This window comes from Podarcis raffonei, chromosome 6 (assembly GCF_027172205.1).
Source record: "Podarcis raffonei isolate rPodRaf1 chromosome 6, rPodRaf1.pri, whole genome shotgun sequence".
Lineage (NCBI taxonomy): Eukaryota > Metazoa > Chordata > Lepidosauria > Squamata > Lacertidae > Podarcis > Podarcis raffonei.
Genome location: NC_070607.1, coordinates 4,475,565 through 4,487,467, shown reverse-complemented (window position 1 = coordinate 4,487,467; position 11,903 = coordinate 4,475,565). Strand labels below are relative to the sequence as shown.

Sequence of the window (11,903 nt, the reverse complement as noted above, 5' to 3'; positions counted from 1 at the left end):
CTGTTTTCAGCAGTTGCCAGCCAAATCTTCTGGACAGCTCCTCGTTGGTTGGTTGTTTCCCAGCAACTGTTGTTTCAGGAGTACGCTTGCTCTAAATTTGGATTTTCCTTTTTTTCTATCATAGCTAATAACTACAAATAGAACCATCTTCTGTGTGTGGAGTGAGTAGAGTTGCCCAGATCCTACTCAGTACTACCAATATCTAAATGTAGTGCTAGATGTAGCAGGTAGAGATGTTCCTTCCAAGAGACAAAAGGCTGCTATTTTTGCCAGTTGTTGTATAGAAGGGGTGACTGCCAAGAGAGGAAAATGTTAAGGTGCCTTCCTCACATTCAAGGCATGCTATGATGCTAGCTGCCAGGTATCTCCTGCAGAGTGTCATCCCTAGAGATGGCCTCATATGTGGTCCCTTTGTTCCTTCTTTTGTCTCACCAAGATGTGAAGAAGCATATAGTCACTGCCCTCTTGAATTTAACCTGAGTACCCTCAGTCAGTTTTGAATTATGGTGCTGGAGGAGACTCTTGAGAGTCCCATGGCCTGCAAGAAGATCAAACCTCTCCATTCTGAAGGAAATCAGCCCTGAGTGCTCACTGGAAGGACAGATCCTTCAGCTGAGGCTCCAATACTTCGGCCACCTCATGAGAAGAGAAGACTCCTTGGGAAAGACCCTGATGTTGGGAAAGATGGAGGGCACAAGGAGAAGGGGACAACAGAGGACGAGATGGTGGGACAGTGTTCTCAAAGCTACCAGCATGAGTTTGACCAAACTGTGGGGGGCAGTGGAAGACAGGAGTGCCTGGCGTGCTCTGGTCCAGGGAGTCACGAAGAGTCGGACACGACTAAACAACAACACCCTCAGTCAAGTTGCCTGTAGTCTGTTCAACTATAGACTGTAGCCTGCCTATTATCTGTTAGATAATAGAAAATGGTACATAATAGTCTTTCTGAGTCCATCATATTTCTCAATGGTATAAATTAAAAATATAGACAAGAAGTTGCATGGAAGAAAGGGACTTTAGCTCAGCAGGAATTTGGTTGTAACATGACAAATTCACTGGTAATGACCCACTGAGAGAGTCCGAGTCTGTCCCTTGTTGAGTGCTCTGAGGAGGGCAAGCAGAAGAAGCCCTACAGCGCAATGCTATGTCTACTTAGAAGTAAGGCCTATTGAATTCAGTGGGGCTTACACCCAGGTGGATGAGGTTAAGATGGCAGACCTAGGTCAAGGCACTGTGAATTTTAATTGAAATACTCCAGAAGGGAAAATATGTACTTATTCTTAGATGATGCACACCCATTTTGCAGCCAGGCACCACCTTAGAAGATGAATTCTCTACCATGTGGGAAAGGAGGAGGAATGTCTGTTCTAAGATGATGGTGCTGCCACAATTTTTGTAGCTACTTGTACTAAAAATAATGAACAGGTTTGAAAAACTGCTGCCAAATTGATTGGGACACCTTCTATATAGATTCCCAAATTAATTGACTAAACGAGATGCCTCTAATTTCTCAAATTGTTTCCATGCACAGCCATGCTTAGTCTCTCATAGTATCTTTCTCTTGCCCCTACCCAACACTTTATTTTGCCAGGGATCATCTAATACTCAAGTCCTGCTCCCAAAATTAGTGACAAATTTTTGCTTGAAGTAGTTTGGGAGTTCCTTGCTGCAGAATTCTGAACTTCCACCCTGAATGATGCAGGTTCCCTCTCTGAATTGCTGAAATAGTTCCCTTATAGTCTTGTGTTTTTTGTTACTAATTTTGCAGGTATTGTCCACTGGATTTTTATAGCTTTGGAGCGAAAAACTGACATTATAGCATTGTGGGACCACAATAGGACCCAAAATCCCAAGCCCATTGCCACTCAGAAAGTAGGCCCAAGAATGCTAACATGGGATAATTATTGAAAACTTCCTGTTAATGTAAATCAAAAGAGCGAGCTCACTGTTAGCATTTGGGGGCCTCTTTGACACCAGATTCTGCCATTCGTTTTAAATTGCAGTGCTTTATTCTGCCAGTTGCCCAAGGCAGACTTAGCTTACGATCCTAAGGTTTAAGAACAGCACATGAAAAAGGGACCCCTGAACCAGGATTGTAGCCTTTCCCAAGGCAACTTCTGCATCCTCAGCTACATCTCTAATCCTCACTGCAGCTTCCACCCCCTAATTCAGGTCACTCATCCAACTCCTGCTTCCTTCCCACAGACCAGCATGCAGTTCCACCGCCACACACACACACACACACACACACACACACACACACACACAAAATATTCTGCTTCTACACTTCTCTGCCCTTAAATTCCCCACCCCCTGCTCCATTATATGGCTGGGGGAGGTCAGGGTCAGGCCTCTGTTTTAAACCACCCATGTAAAACTGGCAAACAGGAGTTCCACCATCTTGGATATGGTTGCTGCCATACAGGGTTTGTTTGCACACACTTGGGTTGGGCCATTGAGCTTGCACAGTAAATTTCAAGAAAGTAGAATATGAATATACAGGGATATTGGTTCTTTTTTTAAAAAAAAAGAAAGAAGGAAGAAATGCACCTGTCCGCAATCTGACTTCTCATTTATTATGGAAAGATACAACTGAAGTGGTTCCCCCACCCCCTTACTATTATTTCTTCAAGATCTTGTATTGCTGTATTTGCATGGTTACCTTTTGCTTGTTGTGAGATTATTTTGGTTATCGATATGATTGGGTCAGTTGATTTCCCCCCCTCAAATGTCTTATTTACTACAATTCTCATTTCTTGGTGTTCTCTTAAAAATATGAAGCAAAGTTTTGCTACTGTAGATCGATGGTGGCTGGGGCTGGCGGCAATGTCAGGAAAGTCAGTATTATTATTGTTATTCTTTTTAAAAACGTTTCAAAGTAATAATTGTAACACTCTGTAAAATCCAGATTACCATCTAACTGAATATTAAATGGCGCTGTTAGTAATTTGTGGGGTTAGGAAATTGCAGTGTCTCTTTATATTTTCAAACCAACTGACATCTATTTCCCCCCCTTTTTTGGTGTTGGATGAAATGTTTAGGCTATACTTCCTTTGCTTTCAAACTTAATTTCCTCATTTTATTAGTTTGCCAAGAAAACCCTGCACATTTTTGTCAGAGCTAGTAATGGGGGTGTATTTTCAGTCTGAGGAGTTTTAAATGCAAAATTCTCCCATTCAGAAGTGTCCCTCAACCCCTTTTGAGTGGGACTCAGACCCCTTGAAATCCAGGTATGGTTTGAAATGGGGTTTGGCCCTGGCTGATAGCCAGCTCTCCTTAGCCAGCTTCTCCCAAGTAACACCACCTTTATGCTGCAGAAGAGCACAGCAGAAATGGATTTATCATTTTCCCTGCCTCCCAAATTGAATCAGGAGACAGACCAAACTACAAACCCTGTGCTCCGCTGCTGTCATTTCATCCCAGGGAGCATGGGATTAAATCTTTGTTTGCCTCCGGATTCAATTTGGGAGCCAGAGGAAATGATACATTATTGTTTTTGAGAAAATGACACTCCACTTAAGGGAAGTCCAGAAACGACAGCTCCAGCAAGTTTTACTTCTTGTTGCTTGAAAAGGTGTTTGGGAGGGTTTGCATGGCAAGGGGAGGCATGCTTCATCTATCCTGCCCCCCCCCAAAAAAAACCCTCTTGGAAAATCTAAAAAAAAAAAAATCCAGCTTTTGCGGGAGCATTTTCTAGGAAAGCTTAAAATGACAGAAAGAAAAAGGGTTTTGAGGAAAATGGGGTGAGGGTCACACAGAGACCAGGATATAGTTCTCATCCATTGAGGGCCCCTGCTTTCCACATGTGCATGTAGGATACAATTAGATGTATCAGAACATGTGTGTGTGTGTGTGTGTGTGTGTGTGTGTGAGAGAGAGAGAGAGAGAGAGAGAGAGAGAGAGAGAGAGAGAGAGACTTTTCTCCTGATCCAGAGCTGTCAGCATCCTGCCTTTTCCTGACCTTGCACCATTCCGGTTTTCTTCTAGTGAACATAGCAAAAGAACTGGCTTACTTCAGTAAATGAAAATCGGCATTACATTATAACAGGTGAGTCAATGGCAAACGAAAACTTGCAGGTTTGTGTTTATTTCCTTGGTTAAATCTGCTCAAATGATGTCGCTGTCCATTTTGTCGGGCTGATCTTGCCTTTCTTCGCAGACAATACTTTCGCTTTCAAGTCACAGGCAGCAAAATGGGGAAAGACACGAGGATAGGTAGATTATTTATTTCCATAGATTTTTATAAAAAATAATTATCAAATACAAATAAAATAAAATAAAATAGCAGCAGCCTCAATTGTGAATAAAACCCTCCCTCAAAAAGGGGACAAGATTGCTAAAGGAAGTCCCATCTCCCCTGAACTGTAAAAAGAAGCAATTCACCCCAATGAATTTTCCCACTGGCCTGCCATCAGCTTCTCCGGCTGAATGTGGCTTCTTCATCCTAAACCTTCAGCCCTGTCCTTGGGGGGAGTTAACAATTTATTAAACACTGGAAGTTATTAATACTGGAATGCCTGTTTTAGACAAACTAGAAAGCTGTCTGGTAGCCAGGTGACTCAGGAGGGCTACATGTGCATTTTTGAAGTCTGAAATCTCTGCTGAAGGAGATGTATATGAAGCAACTGGCTAAGGTGTCAAAAGACACCGCTGCTGCCAATGTAGGGTCACGTTTCTCCAATGCATCAGAAAATAAACCCCCAACTCAGCCTCCGTGGTGAACCCTTATTATAATGGGACCGTTTCTATGAAGATAATGTCCCAAATCCAGAGCTGGTTTTGTGCTTTGGAGCACCTGCACGTGCCATTGGATGTGTTTGATTGGACCAATTTTTGCTGTCAAACCCTTTTTAATAATAATAATAATGATATTAAAACACGTCTACAGTCCACACATAGAGGTTCTTTGTTAGGTGCAGCAGCTCTGGGCAATAATCAAAACTAACTTTTGCATAAACCTCTGACGAGAAGAAGCCTTTGCCTGGCTCAGAAATTAGACATTATTTCAAAAGGAATATGGTCTGCCAAAGCTGTTCTCTTAGTGTCTCGCAGCAGCTTTGAATGGTACCTTGCTGCAGAGGAATAGGAGAAGCCTCCTGTTCTTCCACAAAAAAATACGTCTTACTCAAAACCTTCATTGCCTCCCACCTGGGAGACATGTTCATTATCTCTGTGCCAACGGCTTGCATGGCTCTCATCATGGAAACGACCTGGAGTCTGAATTTTGGAAGTGATGCTGGTGTAGAGGAACAGGAATCATAGAATCATAGAATCATAGAATCATAGAATCATAGAGTTGGAAGAGACCACAAGGGCCATCGAGTCCAACCCCCTGCCAAGCAGGAAACACCATCAGAGCACTCCTGACATATGGTTGTCAAGCCTCTGCTTAAAGACCTCCAAAGAAGGAGACTCCACCACACTCCTTGGCAGCAAATTCCACTGTCGAACAGCTCTTACTGTCAGGAAGTTCTTCCTAATGTTTAGGTGGAATCTTCTTTCCTGCAGTTTGGATCCATTGCACACTGAGCTTGTGCAACCTGTGCTTGTGCATCCAAAGCAACTCTACGCAACTTGTTCTTTTTTACCCAGACGAGAAACAGCTTCCTGGCATTCTCTCTTCCCTTTACAGGCAGTGAAATGGTGCACCTAAACAAATTGGAAGTGCTGGTGACAGGATTTGTCATCTCTCTCGGGAACTCTTGTCTTAGGTGGCATGCTGAGTTTGTAAAATGAGCTATGCTGCTTCAGATGCCACCCTCCTATTCAGCCAAGTTCCTTCCTGACCGTCAGCCACTCTGATGGGCTGAAAGCCAGCCCTCGCTCTTTGGTGAGTCATACATGTGTTTCCAGACATGTTACTGTCTCACCCATACGTTACATGTTCAGAGTTTTTAGGGGGTAAACCAGGCTGGGATAGCAGGCTTGTTGGCTGAATGTCTGATGTAGATTTTTTCAATTTCATTGTTCTGTATGGGACAATGACAATAAAGATTATCGTATTGTATTGGGGGGAGCCAACAACCTTGAATGCACATCTAAATGTAATCATAGAATTGTAGTTCTGAGGGTCACCTACTCCTAAGCAGCCCTACAAATAACTTTTGTGGTTCTGTTTAGTTTTTTTTAAAGCTACTTCCGGTCTACATGGTTGCAGGAAAGCTCCACCAACATGTTCCTCCCCTTGCCTGACTCTCCCATGCAACTCCTCTTGCCAACCATTTCATCTTGGCTACCTCCAAAACTCAAAACAAGCCTGGCCTGCAAGGGGCGTGTGGGGCTTTCTTGAAAAAAACTGATGGGCAAGCGGAATGCTATGTGCACCGTCCCTCCACTCCTGCTATTGCTATTAATTGGCAAACGCACGTTTTCCAGTTTAGCGTGCAGTTTTGCCCTTATTAGCATTTAGGTCATGAGTATTTGTTATATTCCAGACTGTGCTATTCCGAAGCATCACATAGCATAAGGCAATTCCAGTCCAAATCATATAGAACGTCCTACAGTGAGGTCCAGAACCTTCTGAGCCAGTGTCTTCCAACAAGAGTGCCTGGCAGCAATTGCTTAATTTCAGAGTATTTTACAGCAAGGTTGTGCCAACCACCGAATGGTACGTAGGTGCTAGTTTTAGGCAGAAATTAGGAGAAGGATGAATGAGCTATATGCCCTTTAGGGCACACATCATGGTGTGTCTCAGAAGTGGTATCTGGCTTTTGGTGTGGGTAGTGCTGTTCCCAGGCCACCTGCAGCATGTGACATTTCAGAGGTTTATTTTATACAGGATGCAACAACTGCTTGGTGATTAGATGCAATGCTGCAGGTTAGTCTAAACTGCCTTAGGAACAGGTTGGGTGGGAAGTTTAACTCCTTCGCTCCCTGCCCCAGGCCCAGCAAAATCTCTGAAGCCACCAGTTGCATGTCAAGGGAAGCTTTAGCTTGTGCCATTTGGAGCTTTCCCTGAAATGTGAATGTCGTGCCTCACCACTGCCCTGTGAAACTAGAGTGCAACCTATCCCACCATGCACTCCTGCAGCTGTGCCTGGTAGTGAGCCAGCTCTCTTGCGTGGTTGTGTGTGTGTCTTGCTCTGCCAGGACTGATCTTCTCCCTGTGAGAACGCAGTGGTAACACTCTGCAGAATAAAACTTGAGAACCACTTGTCCGGAGCAAACATATACCACATGGTGTTCTGGAGCAGTAAAGTCTCACAGTGCTGTGTGCATTCTACAGCAGGGTTCACAATAAAAACAGATTTCTTTTTGAGGGGGTGGACAGGCCGTTCCTTCATCTGTGGAGGGTTTTTCTTTTCTTTTTTGAATGTGTGTGGGGTGCTTAGGCATGCTGTGTGTGTTTGTGATTGAGAAATACATTTGGGCAGAGAAAGGGAGAGTTGCATGTGTGGTCTGCAGGTGGGTGTGGCAGAAAAGGAGAGGTAATTGCGTATAATCTGTGAGAGATGTATATGGTATATGTTTGAGCATGGCACCAGTATGTGTGTCAATATTGTGTTGTTTCTGGAATCAGCAGCAGCAGAATGTACATGACTCCCCATTAGAATGACTATACTCCCATGGCAGCCATTTTTGTGACTGGTGCCCACAGCACTAACTTGGATTTTGAAATGTGCCTGCAAGTCCAAAAATTTTGGTGACCCCTGTAGTTCAGCAGTAAAAGCCCACAAAAGTTGCCCATTAGACTATGTGAAGCACCTCTGGGTCCCCTGTTGCAGGATTGGAAGAATCTCCCACCTGTGTCCAAACAGGAAAGCTTTTTAGAAAGCTGCATCTTTCTGGACACAACATGGCAAACACACTCCTGGATGGGAAGGAAGGCTAGGATAGCAAAACTGAAGACGAGTTACTTGTAGGCTTGTTTGCAAGTCTGCCCTGATGTATGGACCCAGTACAGTAATGTTAAGTTACTTTAAAAACAGTGTTCTTTTTAATGTTCAAATGTGCAGATTTTCTCTTGTAGCCTTTGGCCTTTATAGGTACCAATTATCTGAGACTGGTGGGGATCTCCTGTTACACTGAAGTACCCATCTTGTGGCCAGTTTATGCAGTGGGCAGAATCAAATGCTAAAGCTTTTCCTGGACTGCACCACCAATATTCTCTGCCCATAAGGAAAAACAAATAGAATGTCAAGGAGAAGGGGGGGCTGTGTGGGGCTGGAGGGGGCCTTCAAACATGCAATCTTACACCAGAAAAACAACAACAACAACATTACTACTTGACTCTGACGTTCGCATAAACCAGAAAACCCTCTGCGTCTGGAAATCCCTCTGCATCTGACACCAAGTTTTCTGATGTCCCATACTTCACAGCAGCACGTTTTAGCTTAAAGGTAAAGGTACCCCTGCCCGTACGGGCCAGTCTTGACAGACTCTGGGGTTGTGCGCCCATCTCACTCAAGAGGCCGGGGGCCAGCACTGTCCGGAGACACTTCCGGGTCACGTGGCCAGCATGACAAAGCTGCATCTGGCGAGCCAGCGCAGCACACGGAACGCCGTTTACCTTCCCGCTGGTAAGCGGTCCCTATTTATCTACTTGCACCCGGGGGTGCTTTCGAACTGCTAGGTTGGCAGGTGCTGGGACCGAGCAGCGGGAGCGCACCCCGCCGCGGGGATTCGAACCGCCGACCTTTCGATCGGCAAGCCCTAGGCGCTGAGGCTTTTACCCACAGCACCACCCGCGTCCCACCCGCGTCCCATTTAGCTTAATGATCAGCAAATAAAAATATAATATAGATTTGTAATAAAATTATGCTTAAATATTTGCAGACAAATCACTTTCCCCTCTCTTCCCACCCCCCGCATTTGCAAAAAATCAAGCCCTAGACAGTGAATGAGGGTAACTGGGCAGACTGACAAAATTCAGAGCAAAGACAGTTGTAGGTGGCAAACCATTTATACAGTAATCCACTGAAGGCAGCCTCAGGGGCCTGATCCAGAGCCAGCTTGCCGGCAGAGCTGAGAAGGCTGTGGAACAGGCCCTTGGCCGGCACCTTGATTCCGATGGGAAAGAAGCTGAACGGGTGTTGTAAGGCTGTTTGCTCCCTCTCTGGCGCTCCTTCCCCTCGCTTGCTCTCTGCCTCCTTGTCATTGCTTGCTTTCTTCCATACGCGCTTATGCCTCCCATAGCACCAGGTCTCTGTGCCCCTGTGTTCCACTGGAGTCCTTCCCATCAGCCCTGTGTCCCGCTCCTCCTCAAGCCTGTGTCGTATCCTCCACTCGCTTCCCAGACGGCACAAGCGGCCCTGGCTGCTGTCACTGGTTCTCTTCTGCGGCTGGGTCTCGACAGGTGCACTCGTCCCGGTCACAGCCAATAGGAAATACGACCACCTGGGGAGAGTGGGCAAGAAGCTTGCTTAGGGAGCAGAGTGCATCCACCTGAAAGCAGGTTCCTCACTTGGTATTAACAGCCAGAATGAAAGAAAGGCAAAATTAGTGGAGATCTGGCATGCCTTCCCTGGCCTAGAGCCTTGCACAAACCAGATTCAGTGCACTAAGTGTTTGCTGTTCTCTTGAAAGCTTTTCAGATTTTGTCATTCTGACCTGATGAAAGGGCTATTTGAGCTATTTGACCTTTGAGACCAAACTCTTTGTCTGACCTGAATCAGTTCAAATAAAACAAAAAAAAGCAGGATTGACTGGGTATTTTGCAGTGATGCACGATGTCTCACTCCAGCCCTACAGAGTCAACCCTTCTCAGCTGTTTTGTTTGGCTGCTGCTCAGAGGAAGCTTCACCACCACTGTGTTTCCTCAAGCCATTGACCTCTGCCATCCAACAAAACTCTTCCCTCCATCACCAAGATGTCAAGAGGGGAATGGGCTCCAGGTGGCCTCTGCTCTGGGCACAAGATCCCAAGAGCTATAATCCCAAATCCTTCTCTTCTTCCTGAGTGATGGAACGAAAAATGATTCAAGATGCACAACAAAAAAGGATGGAAGAGAAGAACCAGACTTGCACATATCTGGAGCGAGGACTGACTCGAGATCTTTTGTACAGATAACATGCAGGTGGCAAGAGAATATGATCAAGAAGAAGGAACTAAGCTGAGTCCTAACCCAAAGGAGGATGGCCATATATGATTTACAGGAGTGCAAAATAACAAAAGATCCCGGCCAACATTTAAGACCGACCTGGTGTTAAATGCCAACAGGCTGGGGTTCCCATAAGAACTCCTATAATTCCTGTTTTAAAATAGCTGCACGGATTGCCAGTTTGTTTCTCGGTCCAATTTAAGGTACTCACACCAATGTTTAAAGCCCTAAATGTATTGGGTACCAATATCTTCTCTACAGACTTTGGTGTTAAGATCAGCAGAGAAGGCCCTCTTGGTAGCACTCTCAGATGTATTGGGGGGGCAGACCTGGGAGAGGTCATTTTCTGTGACAGCTCCTAAGATGTAGAACAGGCACCCCCAACCTGCAGCCCTCCAGATGTTTTGGCCTACAACTCCCATGATCCCCAGCTAACAGGACCAGTGGTCAGGGATGATGGGAATTGTAGTCCAAAACATCTGGAGAGCCGTAGGTTGGGGGTGCCTGATGCAGAACTCCCTTCCCCACTGAGATGCATCCGGCATGTTCATGGTATAGCTTTTTTTACAGGGGCCTTTGACACTTACGAGATATATTTTTAGGACACACTCTAGTTGCAATTGTAATTTGTTTTAAACTGTTTATAATGCTGTTGTTTTATATTGCTGTAGCCCACTCTTGAGACCTTCTGGTGAATCTAACACAGACATAGGCAAACTCGGCTATGTTTTGGGACTGCAACTCCCATCATCCCTGACCACTGGCCCTGTTAGCTAGGGATGATGGGAGTTGTAGTCCCAAAACATCTGGAGGGCCGAGTTTGCCTATGCCTAATCTAACAGCAACAACAGCCTCTTAAGAAGCTAAGCAAGCAAGATGACAACCTTTCAATGGATCAACCGTTTGACACCAAATATAGGGCTTTCATTCTCCTATACCAGCTATTTCCTCCTATACCTTCTTGGTTTTCTACCTTCTTGGAGCAATTTCCCAACTGACCTGTCTATCCTGCAATACCTGCACATCTGCCACAGACTCTGAACACAGCAAAATGGGTCTGGGGTGCACTGCAGGGACACACATGCATGCTCCACACTGGCTATACTAAAGGTGCTTGGGTAGTCAAGAAACAGGCAGGTCAAGGCTTTAAAAGCCCACACTCACAAAGGCCAGGGATGGGTAATTTGGTAGATGTCTGGTCCTTCTCATCTTTGGACCTGTTTACTTTTTTTTTACCACATGGAAATTCACATCTATGCATTTCTAACATATCTGCTCTCAAATGACACATTTTAAAGCCCAACTTACTATTTTTAAAGCAGGGAACTGAATCACAACTTGGTAAATAATTGAGCTCTGATCAGGGAGCTGTGGGTCAGGTCAGTTCATATTAGAATATACAGAGATCAAGCAGTTCAAGCATCGCTGGCAAAAGCTCCATTCATTCATAGAAAAGGCACTAGCAGAACTGTTAACAGGAAAGATATGCAAACCACTGGAACTGGTTCACATATGAATGCCTATCCATAATTTGCACATGTGGATGGACCATGAAAGTCACAGCAGCACAACCAGAAGTTGTTATACTATTTCACATAACAATGCTTTTCAGTAGAGTCAGTTCAACCATTAAATGGCCACTCATCAACTATAATTAAATGTAGGAGGGAAAACAATGTACTTCCATGTGTGAATCAGCACTTAGCAAGGTCCTTTTTTTTTAATGCTAATAAGTCACCCAGCTTGCATTGGTTTCTAATATAAGTAAGCTATTTCACTGGAGGAGAAGGACCTGCCTCCATTTATTTTTTGAAATAGCCCACTTAACACTGTTTTAGGCTACAGGAGTGACATGATTTCGCTG

At 44.8% G+C, this 11,903-nt stretch overlaps 1 protein-coding gene across 2 annotated transcripts in view; it reads right to left on the bottom strand.

Annotated features, from left to right (window-relative positions):
• Positions 1–8,883: 8,883 nt before the first annotated feature.
• PAPPA2 (pappalysin 2) overlaps positions 8,884–11,903 on the bottom strand; it is a 120,777-nt gene continuing 117,757 nt past the window's right edge. For both annotated transcript variants that reach the window (XM_053391237.1, XM_053391238.1), the window contains exon 22: positions 8,884–9,336. In XM_053391237.1, coding sequence (XP_053247212.1) covers positions 9,262–9,336 — 75 coding nt within the window. In that variant the 3' untranslated portion in view covers positions 8,884–9,261. The remainder of the gene's footprint in view (positions 9,337–11,903) is intronic.